Consider the following 18,902-nt stretch of genomic DNA (forward strand, 5'->3'; position numbering starts at 1 on the left):
GGTACTGGAATGGGGCCCAAGAATCTCTGTTTTAACAAGCCCTCCAGGTGACTCTCATGTTTCATTCTAGAGTTTGAGACCCACTCACCTAAGGCATGCATTTTCAGTGGTAGTTTCTTTTGCTTTAAAATTTTTTTCCTATGTTCTGTGTCATATGAACTGGATAATGTGCAGAGTCCAGTGTTACATTAAACAAGCAGTTCTTTCTCCTGTAATTGACAAATGAGATGAATTACTGATACAAATTTTCTTATGTTAAACCACCTGGGATAAATCCAACTTGGCCAAGGTTATTTCCTTTAAGCAAATAAGTTTTTCTTCAATATTTTTAAAAAGAATCTAATTTTACGGCACCTTATAAACTCCTGTTATAATAGTCAAACATATAGAAAGAAATGATACTTTTCAAAGAGGAAACAATATAACTAAAGCTTATCTCCAAGTATATCTTGTTTTGGGGTGGTTCATGTTATTGCATTATTTTCAGTTGTTTCTGAGAAAAGACGATTATTATACAAATAGGATTCTGAACATTCTTGCTTGTTAAAAGTGATGTTTTTCTGGAGCAGGTGTTGGCAGCTATGGCCTGTAGACCAGATTCTGCCTGTCGTCCGTTTTTGTAAATAAAATTGTATTGAAACACAGCTTCGTGCATTCGTATTGTGTGTGGCTGATTTTGCTCTACAACTGCAGGGGTGAGTGGTTGTCCCCAAAGCCTGAAGTATTTTCTACCTGACCCTTACAGAAAAAGTTTGCCAGCCCCTGTTCTAGAGAATACAGTTTAAATGTCTCATATTAAAAAAAAAAGATTTTATCCAAATTGATGTTAGTAATGCTCCTCGGTGGGGAGAATTCGGGAACATCCAGACCATTTACTGGTATCGTCAATAGTTGCTCAGCTGCCCCAGGTGCCCAGGGAGTGTGGCTCTAACCCTGTGAAGCGGGCCCACGACAGACATGCAGTATGATTGTCACGAAAAGAGAGTGTCAACGGTTAGCAAAAGTTAACACTTTTAGCTACTACTGTTTTGAGTTTCCCAGGTTTAAGAGTATCCCAGATACCTTTATTGTTTGCACTTAATGTCTTGGACTAGCAACTGTGACTATTTGGCCTGCATTTGGATTTTTAGAGCAGTTATTCTTAAAATGCTCCACAGAGCCGAGTGTCTGAAGCAGCTACTGTCAGCGTATTGCCTTTGGGGATTAGCAGTACAAACCCGGACGGGTGCTCACAGCCGCACAAATGCAGCTTTGCAAAAGGAAGTGTGAAGAGAGCTTTGGCCGGGCACTTGGCTCTTTTGCGTTCTATGGACCCACACCTTAACTTTCCCGGTGCCCAGGTCTTGGGTGTCAAGACATCCGGGCAGTGGAAATACACTATGGCATTTGTCTTGCCACTTGTCTTTTATGTCGTCTTCCTTCCTGACAAATCTTTTTGAAGCAGATACAGTTTTTTCTGCTACTTCCTGGCTGGCTGCTCACTTCCCTATGGTGCACCGTCTGTCTTAGGTATCCTAAGAATATATTCCTCTCTTCCTAGAGTAACTGTCTTCCTCTTTGTCTTTGATCTGTTGGGGTATGTATTGTTAGGGGGATAGCCTGCTGGTGCCCCCTCCTTTACTCTTTGGTGGGCTTCGTCTTATCCTCACAGAGGTTCCTTCTTCAGGTCCTCCCAGGCTGTTGATGGAAAAGCCCTCTGTGTGGTGTTAGTTCATGCCTGGGGGTGGTAGTTTCACCCTGGATACCTTATTGATCATTTGTATCTCCCCCAGAACAACCTGGGGCATGAGCAGAGAAACCAGTTACCAGTGGAGTAACTTTGTTGAGTTCGGTTTGCTACTGTTGGTTTAAGTTTTTTGTCTTATGTTCAGGAACTACTGTTATTTGCTTAATTATCTGATCGTCATCTGCTTTTTATCTTTTTCTCTGCAAAGGTTACACTGTGCTCATAGGCTGAGTCAGGGACTAATGTCTCTTTTTCTGTGCTCTGGAAGGCTTTCCTGGGAAAGTTGGCAGAACTTATCTCTAAAGTCACCTGACCTTGTGTGTTCAGTGTGGGAGGGATTTAAACTACTGCGTTCAGATTTCCATGGTCATAGGATACTTTAGTTTTTCTGTTTTTCTGTGAGTCAGTTTTGGTGGGTTGTATTTTAGGAATTTGTCCTTTTCATCTGTTCAAATCTATTGGCCTACAGTTATTTGCAGTATTCTCTTACCTTTTAAATTTCTGCCGCATCTATAGTGATGTATCTATTTTAATTCCTAATGTGCTTTATGAATTGTCTTCCTTCTGGCTTTAGCAACTCTTTAATTTTTTAAAAAATACTTTATGTTGTATCTTTGTTTTCGTTTTAATTCATTTCTATCCTTTTTGTCTCCTTCCCTTTAATTTCTTTGCTGTGGTATCAACACTCCCCATGAGCTAATGAGAGCCAGTTGGGCAGCTGTTACTGACAAAAATGAGCCAAGTCCTATGTTTTGAGCCTTTCTTGCCCCTGTCAGCTGCCATGTCTCTAAAATGGGTAGAGTAGATTAGATCATGGCTAGGGTTCCTACCAACTGTTCTGTGCTATTGTATGTGGGAAGGTTTCCTAGGATTTTATGTTCTGAATTTGAATGGGGAGTCCATTTGTGTGCAACCAGCTTACTCTCTCAGCCCTGTTCACAATCAGGCTGTAATATTCTTATTACAGTTCATTAATATTCTTATTAAGAGGCCAATTTGTTGCTTTGTGAATTGAGATGGGTGTTATTTGACCAACTTGAAAGTATGATGAGCCTTTAGGAAGGACTGGTGCAGTGTTCCTCTGCCCCACCCCAGATTGTTATTTTGAAATAATTTTAGTTTTACAGAAGAGTTGCAAAGATAGGACAGAGAGTTCCTGTTATATCCTCACTCACCTTGCCCTAATGTTAGCGTCTTACATAACCATGGCACAATGGTCAAAACTGAGAAACTAACATGGGCTGATCTTCCAGCAATGTCCTTCTCTTGTAGGATCTGATCAGGAGTCTTTGTTGTCTTTAATCTTCAGGTCTTCTTAGCCTCCCCGACCAATTTGGGACCATTTCTTGGTTTTCCTTGTCTTTCATGACCTGGACACTTTTGAGGAGTACTTGTCAGGAGATTTATGGAATGTCCATTAATTTAGGTTTGTATGATATTATCTCATGATTTGACCAGGGTTATGGGTTTAGGGCACAGTGAAGCATGCTTCTCCTCACGTGGTCACATCAGGTGTGGGGTATAAGATGCCAACGTTACTACTACTGGTAATATTCACCCTGATCACTCAAGGGGATGTCTACCCCCTTTCTATACTGTAAAGTTATTATTTTTCCCTTTCCTTACTTAATTGTATCTTTCTAATACAACTTAACACAATTCATTGTATCTTTTCAAATCAGGTTTTTTTTTTTTTTTTTTTTTTTTTGCAGTACATGGGCCTCTCACTGTTGTGGCCTCTCCCGTTGCAGAGCACAGGCTCTGGACGCGCAGGCTCAGCGGCCATGGCTCACGGGCCTAGCCTCTCTGCAGCATGTGGGATCCTCCCGGACCGGGGCATGAACCCATGTCCCCTGCATCGGCAGGTGAACTCTTAACCACTGCGCCACCAGGGAAGCCCCAAATCAGTTCTTTTGAAGTATAATTTTACATCCCATAAAAGTTGCCAATTTTAAGTGTACCATTCAGTGACTTGTTTTTCAGCAAATTTAGAGAGTTGTATAACCGGCACCACAATCCAGATTTTAGATATTTCCATCACCCCCAAAAGTTGCCTTTTTGGTGTCAGTCCCTTTCCATCTCAGCTCTAGGGAATGACTGCTCTGCTCTCTGTCTCCATCAATTTGCCTTTCCTGGATGTTTCATATAAATGGAAAGATACAGTATGTGGTCTTCTGTGTCTGGCTTCTTTCACTCAGCTTGGTGTTTTTGAGGTTCGTCCAAATTACAGCATATATTAGTATTTTATTCCTTTTTATTGCTGAGTAATGTTCCATGGTATGACTGTACCACATTTTGTTTATGCATTTACCAGTATGGTTTCCAGTTTTTGGCTATTATGAATAATGCTGGTATAAATACTTGCATACATGTCTTTGTATGGACATGTTTTTGTTTCTCTTAAGTGGGTTCCTAGGAGCAGAATTGGTGGGTCTTTGGTTAGCATATGTTTTAACTTTTTAAGAAACTGCCAAATTATTTGACAAAGTTTCTGTACCATTATGTATTCCCAGCAGCAATATATGAGGGTTCCAATTTCTCCACATCTTGTCAACGCTTGTCTTTTTGATTATAGCCATTTAGTAGGTCAAAAGTGGCATTTCATTGTGGTTTTAATTTGCATTTTTAAATGACCAATGATGTTGAGTATCTTTTCACTGATTATTAACCATTTGTATGTCTTCTTTGAAGAAGTGTCTGTTCAGATCATCTGTCCATTTTTAATTGGTTGTTGATTTTCTTTTTGTTGGACTATAAGAGTCCTTTATATAGTCTGGATATGTCTTTTATCAGGAATGTGATTTGCAACATTTTCTTACAGTCTGTGGCTTGTCTTTTTATTTTCTTTGTGGTGTCTTTTGAAGTACCAAGTTAATTTTGATGAAGTCAGATTTACCAGTTGGTTGTGTCCATTGATGTCAAAGCTAAGAACTCTTTGCCTAACCCAAGGTTGTGAAGATTTCCTTCTGTGTTTTCTTCTGAAAGCTTTACAGTTTTAACTCTCATATTTATGTCTAGATACATCTTGAATTAATTTTTTATATGATGTGAAGTAAGGGTCCAGCTTCATTTTTAAAAATACCTTATACATTAAAAAATTAGCAGATTTTACTTTTTAAAGCTGTTTTAGGTTTATAGAAAAATTGAGCAGAAAGTGCAGGGAGTTCTCATCCCCCTCCACACACACAGAGTTTCCTCTATTATTAACATATTGCATTAGTGTGGTACATTTATTATAATTCATAAACCAATATTGATGCATGTATTAGTCGACTAGGGCTCCCGTAACAGAGCACCACACATTGGGTGGCTTAAACAACAGAAATTAATTTTCACACGGTTCTGGAGGCTGGAAGTCCAAGGTCAAGGTGTAGGCAAGTTTGGTTTCTTCCGAGGCCTATGTCTTGGCTTGTGATGGCCATCTTCTTGGTGTGTCCTCTCACGGTTTTCCTGTGTGTGTGTGCATTCTTGATGTCCCTCTGTGTGTCCAAATTTCCTCTTCTTATAAGGACACCAACTGGATTGGATTAGAGCCCATCTAAAGACCTCATTTTGAGTTCATCACCTCTTAAAGGCCCTGTCTCCAAATACAGACACATTCTGATGTACTGGAGGTTTGGGGAGACACAATTCAATCCATAAGAATACATTATTATTAACTAAAGTCTATAGTTTACATTAGGGTTCATTCTTTGTGTTGTACGTTCTGTGGGTTTTGACAAATGTATAAAGACATGTTCTATCATTGTACCATCATACAGAGTAGCTTCACTGCCCTAAAAATCCTGTGTTCCACCTATTCATCCCTTGCTCTCCCCTACACCTTGGCAACCACTAATATTTTTACTGCCTTCGTAGTTTTGCCTTTTCCAGAAGATATAATTGTAATTGTATGCTATGTAGCCTTTGTGGATTGGCTTATTTTACTTAGTAATATGCTGTAAGGTTTCTCTATATCTTTTTATGGCACGATAGCTCATTTCCTTTTAGCACTGACTAGTATTCCATTATCTGGATGTACCATAATTTATTTATCCACTCTCCCATTGAAGCATATATTGGTTGCTTCCAAGTTTTGGTAATTATGAATATAGGCATTATAAACATTTTTGTGCTGGTTTTTGAGTAGACATAAGTTTTCAACTCCTTCAGGTAAATATAAATGAGCACAATTGCTGGATCCTATGGTAAGAGTAGGTTTAGTTTTGTAAGAAACCACCAAAATGGGACTTCCCTGGTTGCGCAGTGGTTAAGAATCCGCCTGCCAATTCAGGGGACACGAGTTCGATCCTTGGTCCGGGGAGATCCCACATGCTGCGGAGCAGCTGAGCCCATGCGCCACAGCTACTGAGCCTGCTCTCTAGAGCCTGTGAGCCACAGCTTCTTAGCCTGTGTGCCACAACTGCTGAAGCCCATGCGCCTAGAGCCCGTGCTCCACAACAAGAGAAGCCACTGCAATGAGAAGCCACGTGCACCACAACAAAGAGTAGCCCCCACTCGTCACAACTAGAGAAAGCCTGCATGCAGCAACGAAGACTCAATGCAGCCAAAAATTAAAAAAAAAAAAAAGAAAAGAAACCACCAAGCTGTCATCCAGAGTGGCTGTACCATTTTGCATTCCCACCAACAATAAAGGGGAGTGCCTTTTGCTCCACATCTTCAACAGCATTTTGGTGTTTACAGTGTTCTGGATTTTGGCCATTCTAATAGGTGTATGGTAGTATCTCACTTTTAAAAACTTTTTATTTCCCTGATGATATATGATGTGGCACATCTTCTTATATGTTACTTGCCATCTGTACAGCTTCTTTGGTGAGGTGTCTATTAAGGTCTTTGGCCCACTTTTTAATCAAGTTGTTTGTTTTTTTATTGTTGAGTTTTGTGAGCTCTTTGTATATTTTGGATAATAGTTCTTTATCAGATATGTCTTTTGAATATATTTTCCCCCCCAGTTTGTGGCTTCTCATTCTCTTGACAGTGTCCTTCACAGAGCAGAAAAATTTTATTTTAATGAAATTCAACTCTCAATTTTTTCTTTCATGGATCATGCCTTTGATGCTGTATGTACAAGTTTATTGCCAAACCCAAGGTCATCTAGATTTTCTCCTATGTTATTGTCTAGTTCTGTAGTTTTGCATTGTACATTTGTGTCTGTGATCCATTTTGAGCTACATTTTGTGAAGGGTTTAAGGTCTGTGTCTAGATTCATGGTTTGCATGTGGACGTCCAACTGTCCCAGCATTGCTTGTTGAAAAGACTGTCCTTCCTCTATTCACTTTGCTTTGCTCCTTTGTCAGAGATCAGTTGACTGTGTTTGTGTGAGTCTCATTCTGGGCTCTGTTCTGTTTCAGCTTCATTCATTAATTTGTTCATTTTTAATTAATTAGTTATTTTTTGGCTTATGGATGTCCAATCATTCCACCACAGTTTGTTGAAAAGCCTGTCTTTTCCCCCACTGAGTTACCATGGCATTTTGTAGAAATTCAGAGTGTAAGAGTTTACTTCTGGACTCTCACTTCTGCTCCATTGATCTATATGCCCACCGTTGCACCATTATCGCACTGTCTGATTACCTTGATTTTATAAGAAGCTTTGAAATTGGTTAATATAAAACCTCCAACTTTGTTCTTGTTCTTCTTTTTTTTTTTCTGTTTTGTTTATCCTAGAGACTTTGCATTTCACAGGAATTTTACTCTCAGCTTGTCAATTTCCACAAAAGAGCCTGCTGGGATTTTGATAGGACTGTTGTTAAACTTACAGGTCAGTTTGGGAAGAATTGGCAACTTAACAGTATTGAGTCATCCAATCCAGCAGTCCCCAACCTTTTTGGCACCAGGGACTGGTTTCGTGGAAGACGGTTTTTCCATGGACCGGGGGGTGGGGTATGGTTTTGGGATGATTCAAGTGCATTACATTTATTGTGCACTTTATTTCTATTATTATTACATTTTAATATATAATGAAATAATTATACAACTCACCATAGTGCAGAATCAGTGGGAACCCTGAGCTTGTTTTCCTGCAACTAGATGGTCCCATCTGTGGGTAATGGGAGACAGTGACACCTGAAGTGTGTTGCTTATGTCCAGTCTATTCTGTAAGATGCAGCTTAATTGTCACTTGCCACTCACTGATAGGGTTTTGATATGAGTCTGCAAGCAATTGATTTATTATGGTCTCTGTGCAGTCAAACCTCTCTGCTAATGATAATCTGTATTTGCAGCCGCTCCCCAGTACTAGCATCACTGCCTCAGCTCCACCTCAGATCGTCAGGCATTAGGTTCTCATAAGGAGCGCGCAACCTAGATCCCTCGCACGCACAGTTCACAGGAGCGTTGTGCTCCTATGAGAATCTAATTGCCGCCACTTATCTGATAGGAGGTGGAACTCTGGTGGTAATACGAGTGATGGGGAGCGGCTGTAAATACAGATGAAGCTTCGCTGGCTCGCCCGCTGCTCACCTCCTGCTGTGTGGCCTGGTTCCTAACAGGCCACGGACCGGTACTGGTCTGTGGCTTGGAGGTTGGGGACCCTGATCCAATCCATGAACATGGAATTTCTCTTCATTTATTTAGATCTTCTTTAATTTCCCTCAACAATGTCTTGTGCTTTTCAGTATTTAAGGCTTATGCTTCTTTTGTTAAATATATTCCTGAGTATTTACTTTTTAATGCTGTTGTGAGTGGAATTGTATCTTTATTTAATTTTAAACATTCTTAGCTTTGAAGGACTTCACTGTTTGGGGACGATTGTTCTTGTTGTCTATAAAATTGGAAGTTATATAATTGCAACCCAGTTGGCACTGTCATTTCAGGCACATTGAGGGTAAAGTCCAAATTCTTTACAATTACCATCTCAAGTGAATTGGGGTTGCTCGTTGGTCACAGATTATTTATTTATTCATTCATATTGGGCACAAAACCAACTATTTATTTAGCTCACCATTCTTTTGGTTGGCGATTTTGCTGAGGCTCAGCTGGGTGGTTTTCTGCCCTAGGCTGGGCTGGCCTATGTGTCTGTGGTCACCTGCCCACCTGTTTCTTAAGACCAGCTAGATGTTGGCTGGGACCACGAGGGTGCCTGGGCCATGTTTCTCTCCTGGTGGCAGGCTAGCCTGGGTTTGTTCTTGTGGTGAGTGATAGGGATCTGTGAAAGAATGGAGGGGCCCTGGACCCCGAGAGGCCTAGGCTCGGAACTGGTGTGCTGTTGCCAGCTTCATTCTGTTGCTCAAAGTGAGTCACCAGGCCAGCAAGATTGAAGGGGAGAGGAAATAGACCCCATATTTCGATGGGAGGACCTTCAAAATCACATGCAAAGGTGTGTGGATATAGGAAGGGGAATAATTGTGGCCATTTTTCAAACAGTTCACTACAGTAGCATGTAGCTCTGCAATTCAGCCTGGCTAATTAGACTCAGAATCATTTTTTTGTTTGTTTGGGAAATTACTCACCTTTGAATCTTTGCAGGCACAAATACCACCTCTTCCAATGGGAGCTGACTATGCGACATATTTCTTTTGCTGGATTCCAGTGCATCTAGAGCACAGGCAACTGTGCAGCTGGGAAGTGAGGAAGGTGATATAGTTGGGTGTGTGTGGTATTTCTAGCTAGGGTGACAACAGAGGTGACTGACTGCAAGGGTAGGTTCCTGTTGCAGAAACAGCAACTTTGCTGGTGTTAGTGCTGGTTGCAGTAAAGTTAAATTCAGGGTAGAAAAGTGGGAGAGGTGCCAGCTGTAGCCTCTCTTGCTCTGCAATAGCAGGGTCATTGATGTTCTATGGGAAACAGGACTTAGTCTGTTTGGGTCAAGTGTACTTTGCCATAATTGGCCATGGTGAACTCTGAACAAGTCCATGCCGTTGAGATGTGTTGGCTGGGTCTCCCAGCCCACATCACGGAGAACTTTGACGTTGCTCAGATGCTCCTCCTTGGCTTTGGGGGTCTCTGAACTGTGCACAGTGAGGGAGGGGTGTGAGGAGTCTGGGTGCGCGATGGCCTCGCTCTGCTCGGTCACCTGGGTTTGCATTTCATTTCAGGGCAATAGCCTAGTGGCCTTGCTCACAGTAATTGACAATGTGTGGGCTGCCCAGTAAGCTGGAGAGCTGGTGGTTTAGGGTGATCTGCTGTTTGGTCTTCAGTGGTTTAGTTTGTGAGGCTGCACTGCTTCCGGATGGTACCAGTGACCAGGCAAGTGGGAGTCCCGCCGAGTCCTGGCAGGCTAGTCCAGCCCAGGGGACAGCACGTGTCTCTTGCTTTCCCCTCAGGCAGCCTGTGTGGTGATGGCACGGGTGTGTGCTACCTGCTGCCTGTCTTAGACACCGTGTTTGTCCAGAGGAGCCATCGCCGCCAGGACCTGGGCCTGGCCATGCTGAGGGACTTCTGCCAGACGTTCCGAGAGGACGAGGCCCTGGGCATCAGCTGGCCCATCTCCCCTGCCATGTACCAAGGTAATCACTGCGTCGGGAGGAGCGCTTGGGTAACGGGGATGGGTAACTCATGGGGGTTCCAGATGACTCTGGGGTGGGAGGTCCCTCAGAGCCGCCGGCACCATGACACACCTGTGAGTTGTCTCTTTCCTCTGAGAAATCTCCTGTTGCCTCAGCACTGAGACTTTAAGCTTGATCACAAGGGGCGAACCTTTCCCAGTTCCTGAGAAAGAATTGGATTTAGAAATAATAACAATCAAATCAACACAGCGTCAGAGAGAAGCAGAATCCAGGGAACCCACTGTGCTGCTGGTTGTTGCTGGGCCTCAGAGGGCCTTTGCTCTTGCACGGGAAGATGGTAGTCATCACTTTGACTTTCCAACTCGGAGCCCCAGCGGGACTAGGAGCTGAGGAAAGGCAAGCTCCAAATGCACTGAGCCCTGGGCACCTGTGTAGCTCTTACTGCAGAAGATGGCTCCCCCATCTGCTCTTGTCCTACCGAGTCCGTATATTAGTCAGGGTTCTCCAGAGAAACAGAACCGGTAGGAGATATATATATATATATATATATATAGAGAGAGAGAGAGAGAGAGAGAGAGAGAGAGAGAGAGAGGGAAAGAGAGAGAGAAGAGATTTATTATAGGAAATTGACTCAGACAACGTGGAGATTGAGATATCCTAAGATTATAGTCAGCAAGCTGGAGGCTCAGTAGGACTGATGGTGTGGTTCCAGTCCAAATGCCAACAGGCTTGAGACCCAAGAAGAGCCAGTGTTTCAGTTCAAGTCCAAAGATAGGAAAAGACCAATGTCCCAGCTCAGTCAGTCAGGCAGGAGGAGTTCCTCTCACTTGTGGGAGGGTCAGACTTTCTGTTTTGTAGTCAGGCCCTCAACTGATTGGCTGAGGTCCACCCACAATGGGGAGGGCAATCTGCTTTACTCCGTCTAAGGATTCAAATGTGAATCCCGGGACTTCCCTGGTGGCGCAGTGGTTAAGAATCCGCCTGCCAATGCAGGGGACATGGGTTCAACCCCTGGTCTGGGAAGATTCCACATGCTGCAGAGCAATTAAGCCCGTGTGCCACAACTACTGAGCCTACGCTCTATAGCCCATGAGCCACAACTACTAAGCCCACATGCCACAACTACTGAGCCCATGTGCCACAACTGCTGAAGCCTGCACGCCTAGAGCCCATGCTCTGCAACAAAGAGAAGCCACCACAATGAGAAGCCCGCACACCGCAACGAAGAGTAGCCCCCGCTCACCACAGCTAGAGAAGGCCCTCACACAGCAACGAAGACCCAGCACAGCCATAAATAAATAAATAAATAAATAAATAATAAAAAATGTGAATCTCATCCAAAAACACCCTCACAGACACACCCAGAACAACATTTGACGAAATGTCTGGATACCCCTGGCCCACTCAAGTTGACATACAACGTAAACTACCACAATCCTTCTCCAGGTTCTGGAAAAGAAATCTTAATATGTATTTGCCAGAAGAAATTCAGAAAGCCCTGATGTTAAATGTTTCACTCCAGATCAGAAAGGGTGGGAGATACTGTGGAGCATCTCCCAGGATCCACTGGTCCCTCGTGAAGCACATCCACCCCACACTGCGCCCTGCCTCACTTCTTGTCGTACAGATACTTTTGGACCCTTACTACTGAGTTTCCAGTGTCCTTGTGGTGTGAGAACCGCAGATAGGAGAGAAAAGCTGCGAAAGGCAAGGTAACTTCTGTTGCTCGGAAGTCATAAGAAAACCAGGCGAAAACATATTTTCCTCAAGTGGGTTTGGTCATTTCTTTGTATTTTCAAACTCTCCATCTCTCACGAAACTCTGAAGATCCTGAATTTGTGCAAAGAATGCTGGAGGCTTGCTGCACTGGTTTGCTCACTTGGAGGTCTTGGAAAGTTCTGGAACTCCGGCACTGGTTCTCTGTCCCTCCCCTCATTCTCATTTCAGCTCTGAGACTTTGTTTGAGTGTGTTGGCCCCCAGGGCAGCCACCTAGGTCTCCCCTGGGGAGGAGCAGGCTCCAAAGGGCGGGGACCACCCCCAGGCCAGCACTGCAGAGACCCTCACAGGGGCCTGTATCTCCACCTGGTAGAGAAAGAAGATCTGAAGGTACTGATTCTGAATCACACTTGGGGTCTCAGTGGCCCAGCCAAGGGTGCTGGGGCCTTGAGCTTCTATGTCACCCTGATTGTGCCTGGGCTCATGGGTGAGCAGGCAGAGTGTGGACAGAGCAGGACAAATCAGCAGCTGGAGGCTCAAGGCCGGGCCGGGTGTGGCTGCTCCACGCTTCACTGACCGCCTTTTATCCAGTACAGTCCTGCCCTTGGAATGGCCCAGAGGGCCTCCCGCCCAGGGCCCCACGCTTTAGCACCCTCTTGAAGCTGCACCTCTCTCCATGGGATGAGGAATCTGCGGGTCCAAGAGGATGTTCTCGCCTGGGTGCAGGCCACTTCTAAACCAGGTCAGGCTACCAGACCCCAGGGTTCCTGTCAGGGGCTGCCAAGGGCCCAAGTGGACTCCATCCTGGATCTGTGCCCCCAAGAGCAGAGGATGCCACCAATTTGCACATCCTTAGGCCCTGGGGCAGCTGCTGGTGGGGTGTAGGTGGAGCGTGGGCATGGTGTCCACATTTGTATGCACAGGCCCCTTGCCACGGGCTGGGAGCTGGGGTGGGAGGAGGGGATGGGCTGCCAGCTGGGGGCCAGCTCTCTTGGCATCGCCACATTCAGGTGCAAAACTCCAAGAAGTCTAAGAATTCTAAATTTGAAACTGGCTTTTCCTCCTGTTAAGAAGTTATATTTGTCAAGACAGGAGAGCAGAACATTCTATCTAGCACTCGGCTAGCTTGGTTTACACCTTTTGAGTACTTGGCGTCATGCTCTGTGGGTTTCCATCTGTGCTCTTGCCCTGGGCCTGATGGAGCCCCCAGCACCTGCAGGACCAGGAGCTGCTTCCCATTCGGCTGGATTCGGGGCCCTGCCATGTGGAAATGCTCACCCTGTGAACGTAGCATAAAAGTCTACAACCTTGAGGGGGTTCTGGAGTCAAGGCGTCTGTGGATGAGCTGAAAGGCTCCCTGGGAGAAGAGGGCTGTGGAGGCTCAAAGAGGAAGGACAGTGCCTGTGGAGAGGACCGGGTGGGGTGCCATTATGGGCTGAATTGGGTCCCCCCAAATTCTAACCCCCAAGGGGACTGTACGTGGAGATGGGGTCTATAAGGAGGTAACTGAGGTTAGATGAGGTCATAAGGGTGGGCCCTGACCCAATAGGACTGGTAAGAGGGGGTCCCAGTAAGAAGAGGAGACTAGGACACAGATGGGTACAGAAGGAAGACGGTGTGAAGACACAGTGAGAAGGTGCCATCTCCAAGCCAAGGAGAGAGGTCTCAGGAGACGGCAAGCCTGCCAGCACCTTGATCTCAGACTTCCAGCCTCCAGAGCTGCGAGACAATAAATGTCTGTTGTTTAAGGCCCTGGGTGTGTGGTGTTTTGTTGTGGCCGCCTGAGCAGGCTAAATGGGATGGATGAAAGTGGGAGGCAGGTGAGGAGGATGGCGGGCGGGGGTGGGGTTGGCACAGGGCAGCAGCAGAGCAGAGAGCTGGGGGTGGGCCGGGCCAGGCTGCAGGAAGGACGGAAGTGGCCGTGCCTGAGGACGCAGACGAGGGCCGGAGCGTGTGCACCAGGGCTGCGTGGGCCTCCTTGACTCCTGTGTGCAACTTCCCCTCAGGCTGTAGGAAGTTCCTGGCGGTGCTTCCAGAGGAGCGGGGGCGCCTGTGGGAGGCGGAGCCCCCAGGAGCCTGGGGCCAGCGAGTCAACATCTGGCTGAAGGTTCAGCTTCAACAGGCAAGGCGTCCAGATTGTGAGTCGGGGTGAAAGCATGCCCTTTGGTCTGGTTATTTCCAGTGTCGGTAACGGAAGCACAGATTCACTGGTGCGGATCGAGTCAGGCTGCGCAGACGTTCTGTTTGTTGCTGTTGCAGGAATAGAGGAAGGAGTGAAACCCGGGCGGTGGCATCCTGGCCTTCCTCCACCTCCCATCCTGAACGAACCACACCTTCCAGACCCTCTTGCTCAAATAGATCTCCCCCACTTTAGCCAAATCAGAGACTCCCTGGGACTAAGGGTTCCCCGTTTCCAGTTGGAAAGGATCATTGAAACATGCAACAGGATTAATTGCCCCTGTCTAGCAGACGGTCCCTGGAAAGCATTGTTTCCCGTAGGCAATGTGTGCATCTGGTAGAAATTCTAAGACACACGAGGGTTTGCTGGAAGAGCGAGCTCTGTCCCTTCTCCTCAGGGAGGGTTCACGTGGGTGTGAGGCAGCGCCCCCTGTTCTGTGTCTGCGAGGGCCTGCCTTGTCCTTCTTGTCCTGCTTGATGTGTTTGACGGCAGTGCAGGATAAGCCCGGTGGGTGAGCTTTTGGTTGTGTGGGCAGCCCTGTTACAGACACACAGGTCGTCTTCAGCGAGTCCGTGGCGGGTTTTTGATGGATGGCGTCTGTGCCCAGGTGGTGGGTCTGAGGGCCGGAGGGGCAAGCAGGGCGGCAGACACATATTGTCTTTCGGTCTCCAGGCTGCTTTCTGTCCGCATTCCTTCCACCTCTCCCAGGTACGGGAGGACGGCCCACTGAGGCCCGGCCTCAGCTGCAGCTGGAGGTGCAGCCGGGGGCAGGGCTGCAGGGGGGATGGGGGCGAGGGAGGGTCTCTTTAAATTCACCGGCCACGGTGAAAGCATGGCTGAGCTCCCTTCAGGGTCGAGTGCCACTTCCGAGGCTGCAGGTAGCTCATTAGGGGATGGATGGGCAGGCTGAGGTGCCAGGCTTTCTCTTCCCATGGTGACTGATTCCCCTGAGGTGGCGACAGGGGAGACTGCCTGGGAGTTTATTGATGATGATGGTGATAGGTTTTGCTCCTCTGGTGCCTTTCAGCTAGGAGGCTTAATGGGTCTTTACAGATATTAATGGGGTGACCGGGCACCTGGGAAGGAGGCTGTGGCAGGGCTGTGACTGTGATCCTAATGAGGCAGTTAAGTGACTTGCCCTGTGGCGTAGAAAGTCGGAAATGATGGGAAGCCAGCCAGGGTCCCAGGCCCTTGGCCGACCAGCCGTGTGGGTTTGTCGCTGGGCCTCACAAAGGAGCCTGCAGCCCCCATGCCTCCTGGCCTTTGTGGCTTGGACGTTGCACTTCCTTGGCTGGAAATGGAAACAAAATGGCTTGCCCATCAGAATGTGGAAATCATGTGGAAATTGCATGGGCTGGAGGGGGTTTGCAGGGGAGGACGTTTTTGCATAATTGGGGAGATGGCTTTCTCTGAGGAGAATTCCACTGGGGGTTATTTCAAGAGCTGAGAGAGTTGGTGTGGTCTGGTCAGAGGAAATGAGCTGGAATTCAGATGCCGGCCCTGTCACTTTAACTCACTCTGAGAAGCACCAACTCTCTCCTTAAAACGGCAAATGAGGGGACTTTCACAGAGAAGGTTCCAGAAGCATGCTTGAGTCCCGTGAAGGAAGAAGGGTCATCATTATAATTAGGGATATAATTAGATTACCGAAACTATAATTTTTTGAAAAATTCTAAGTTGTGGTCTTTTCACTCCCTGTGTAAATCATGGCTAGTTCCCAGTTTCACCCACACCTCCTGTCTCCCCCCAGGGCCAGCAGTCAGGATTTTAATGCGCTTGTGAAGGTTTTCCGCCAGCCAGCTTCATTTTGTAACAATTTTGTCAGTCGGAGCTGACACTCAGGTTTTTTCCAGGCCAGCCGGGGAGTGGGGGCCACAGATGCAATCACAAATTAGCCCAGATCCTCAGCAGTTTCTCTGTTTTTTGTCTGTTTCTCTCCTCACAGAAATCAGCAAATGTTAGCCCACTGGGTTTTCCCACCCATCACCAAACAATGCAGATTCTGGAATCTTCTCTTCCCTGGAAATGTCACGAGGCCACTTATTTTAGTTTTAATCAGTTATTCTTAGAGTTGCTTTCTTGAATTGTTCCGTGTTTCAAATTCTACCTTTTGTCCCTTTATTTCTGACTGTTATTTAGGAGGTTTCCTACAATTTCATGGGCCACAGAAATAGAACTATAAGCCAGAAGCCCGGTGGGGCCCGTTGCTTTTCACATTCTAACTAAGGTGTGGACATATTACAACATTCCACAACATTCCAGAGAGGAATTAACTTCTCCTTTCAATTTTTTTTTTTTTTTTTTTTTTTTTGCTGTACGCGGGCCTCTCACTGTTGTGGCCTCTCCCGTTGCGGAGCACAGGCTCCGGACGCGCAGGCTCAGCAGCCATGGCTCACAGGCCCAGCCGCTTTGTATCATGTGGGATTCCCCCGGACCGGGTCACGAACCCGTGTCCCCTGCATCGGCAGGCGGACTCTCAACCACTGCGCCACCAGGGAAGCCCCTTTCAAATGTTTTAAAATCTGTTTTTGAAGCAGTGTCATCTGTGGACTGGGGATTTTAAAGTTTGCACGGTCCTGAGTGTTGATAACATCTGTGGCTTATAAAGGCCCTGAAAATATTTACAGGGTTATTCAGACCTTTTGAGAGAAGGAGTTTGTGGGAAACTTTTTTCTTCCTATACTCAGTTACATGTGAAGCCTTTGAAACTTGACCAATAGGATCAGAATTCTGTCTGATGTGACTTCCCTATTAGCTTGCACATGCCTAAGTTTCTTTACTGTGGGGGATGAAATTGAATACGTCAACAGTTGATTTTTTTTTAACGGAAAAAGTTGCTGGAGGCAGGAAGTAATTGCACACAGATTAAAAAATATGTTTTTTTTCATTTTTAAGTTATATTTTTGCTTTCTTTCCAGGTGAAGTTTTAATAGATTCAACTGTCATCCACAGGGAAAATACTTTTCTTCTGTTTGTATTTAATTTTTAAAGCTAGAGGGAATGTACATAAAGAGATGTGAAATATTTGAGCTGAGGAAGTGGGGTCATTTTTCTAAAAGCCTGATGCTGAGCAGACTGCAGCTCTAACTTGTTTCAGCTTGTTCTGGGGCGTCGGGTATTACACAGAGCAGTAGCAAGAGCAAGCATACGGGGGTGAGCCAGGCTGGGAAGGGCAGAGAACAGAACCACCACGCTGGATGGGCTTTTTGGTCTAATGCTGCTCTTTGAAAGGTTGTGTGGCTCCCTCTAGTGGCCACTGTTATCTGCTGCAGCATCGGATGGTAACTCGCAGGCATCTGCCTTTGACCTACCTGTGTGGCTGCTTCTCAGATTCTCATGCTTGTGAGTCCAAATTATCATTAATTTAAAAAAAGTATTGCATCTTCATTGCTTAGGAATAAAGTACAAGGGAAAGTTTGATAGCTATTAACATACTTCCATCCATAACACATAAAACCAAAGTTTCACACATCAGGAAAGGAAGCAAATTGATAATGGATTATCTACTTCATTGTCTCATTCATTCATTCACTCACTCATTCAGTTGATTACTGTTAACGGTGCATTTCTCAGCACTGGGAAGTGTCCAGGTGATCCGCATACAGTAGCCAATGAGGCTGGCTGAGAAGTGTCTGAGCTCATTTATGAGCTTATGGTTTTTGTGAAGGAAAGTACATGGGCAGCTACCACGGTATTATATAAAATCTTACATATCAGAGAAGGCTAAAGAGGGCTGGTATTTTTAGATGCTTATGATTCAATTTCGCCAAACCAAATTTTGCTCATTTATAGAGTCTGGAAATAAACTTTAAACATTTACTTACATAGGTAACAAGTAATATTCTTTATTCGAAAAATGTGTTTCATTTGTATTTTCAGCTCAAATGGAAAACTGCATATTTTTTTCCTAAAGGATCTGAATCCCTCACCACACCTCCACATATGGAATTTGGGGTGTGGGGAGGTGCACAGTAGGATAAGAAATTCACCCCCTTCCAAGTTGGTACTGATTTGGTAGGAGCGGGGAGAGAGGCTGAATTAACATGTGTGATTATGGTCTCTCTTGTGAGTAAGAATTCCAGTGAGCAAAGAGGAGGGCCAAGGAACAGAATGGGAAATCTGACTGCATTTAGTGCCTGAATAGTTGGGAGAATAGATCAAAATTCCAGCTCAGAAATGCTTGAATAGAACCACTCTCCCAATACCTGGAAGGTTTTCCTGTCCTTGGAGGGCATGTAGCAGGTGTCAGGGTGAAGGTCAAAAGGATAGAACTGGGTCATGGGGTTCCATGCTTTTGGAAGTGTCCCCATTGTATTATTAATCTTTTGACTGTCCAGTCCCTTGGGAGTCACCCCATTTGCTCACCCCACTCTCTTGCTTGGGGACGGCAGCTCACCCAGGAAATTCCAAGGAGGAAGTGACTGCTGTTGGGTGCACTTCTCAGGACAGTGGACCCGGAATATCCCATAATGGAGAAGACAACAAGGTACAGTGACAAATGTGTGTCATTCTAGGACTAGTCATTGTGTCATGCTCATGCAGTTTCCTAAACACCTCTGCTCTGGGCTCCTCTGGGGCAGTAGACCCTTGATTTATGCTCGGAATCTCCGAGCTGCAGTGGGAGGAGAGGCCATTGCAATTAGACTTTTCACGGTCCTCTTCCCTAAGCTAGACAAGCTCTGACAAAGCCAAAACTAAACAGAGAACACATGGGAATGAGCTGTAATTTTGCATCGTTAAGGAAATACTGAAAAATCTGAATTTCAGATTCTGTGACGGACCAGTATCTTTCAAGCAGAACTAATGTGTGGACACATTTATCTTTCTTTCCTTC

The 18,902-nt window shown here is 45.6% G+C and overlaps 1 protein-coding gene across 1 annotated transcript in view; it reads left to right on the top strand.

The window, feature by feature from the left end:
- The window catches only part of LOC308614447 (protein FAM169B-like), a gene marked incomplete at its 3' end in the record, with an annotated part of 84,728 nt that overhangs the window by 64,752 nt on the left and 1,074 nt on the right, over positions 1–18,902 (top strand). The window contains 3 exon segments of the mRNA XM_081228901.1: positions 9,990–10,172; positions 13,896–14,027; positions 18,460–18,554. Of these exon segments, the coding sequence (XP_081085027.1) occupies positions 9,990–10,172; positions 13,896–14,027; positions 18,460–18,554 (410 nt within the window).

This window comes from Mesoplodon bidens, assembly GCF_964165515.1.
Source record: "Mesoplodon bidens genome assembly, chromosome: 3".
Lineage (NCBI taxonomy): Eukaryota > Metazoa > Chordata > Mammalia > Artiodactyla > Ziphiidae > Mesoplodon > Mesoplodon bidens.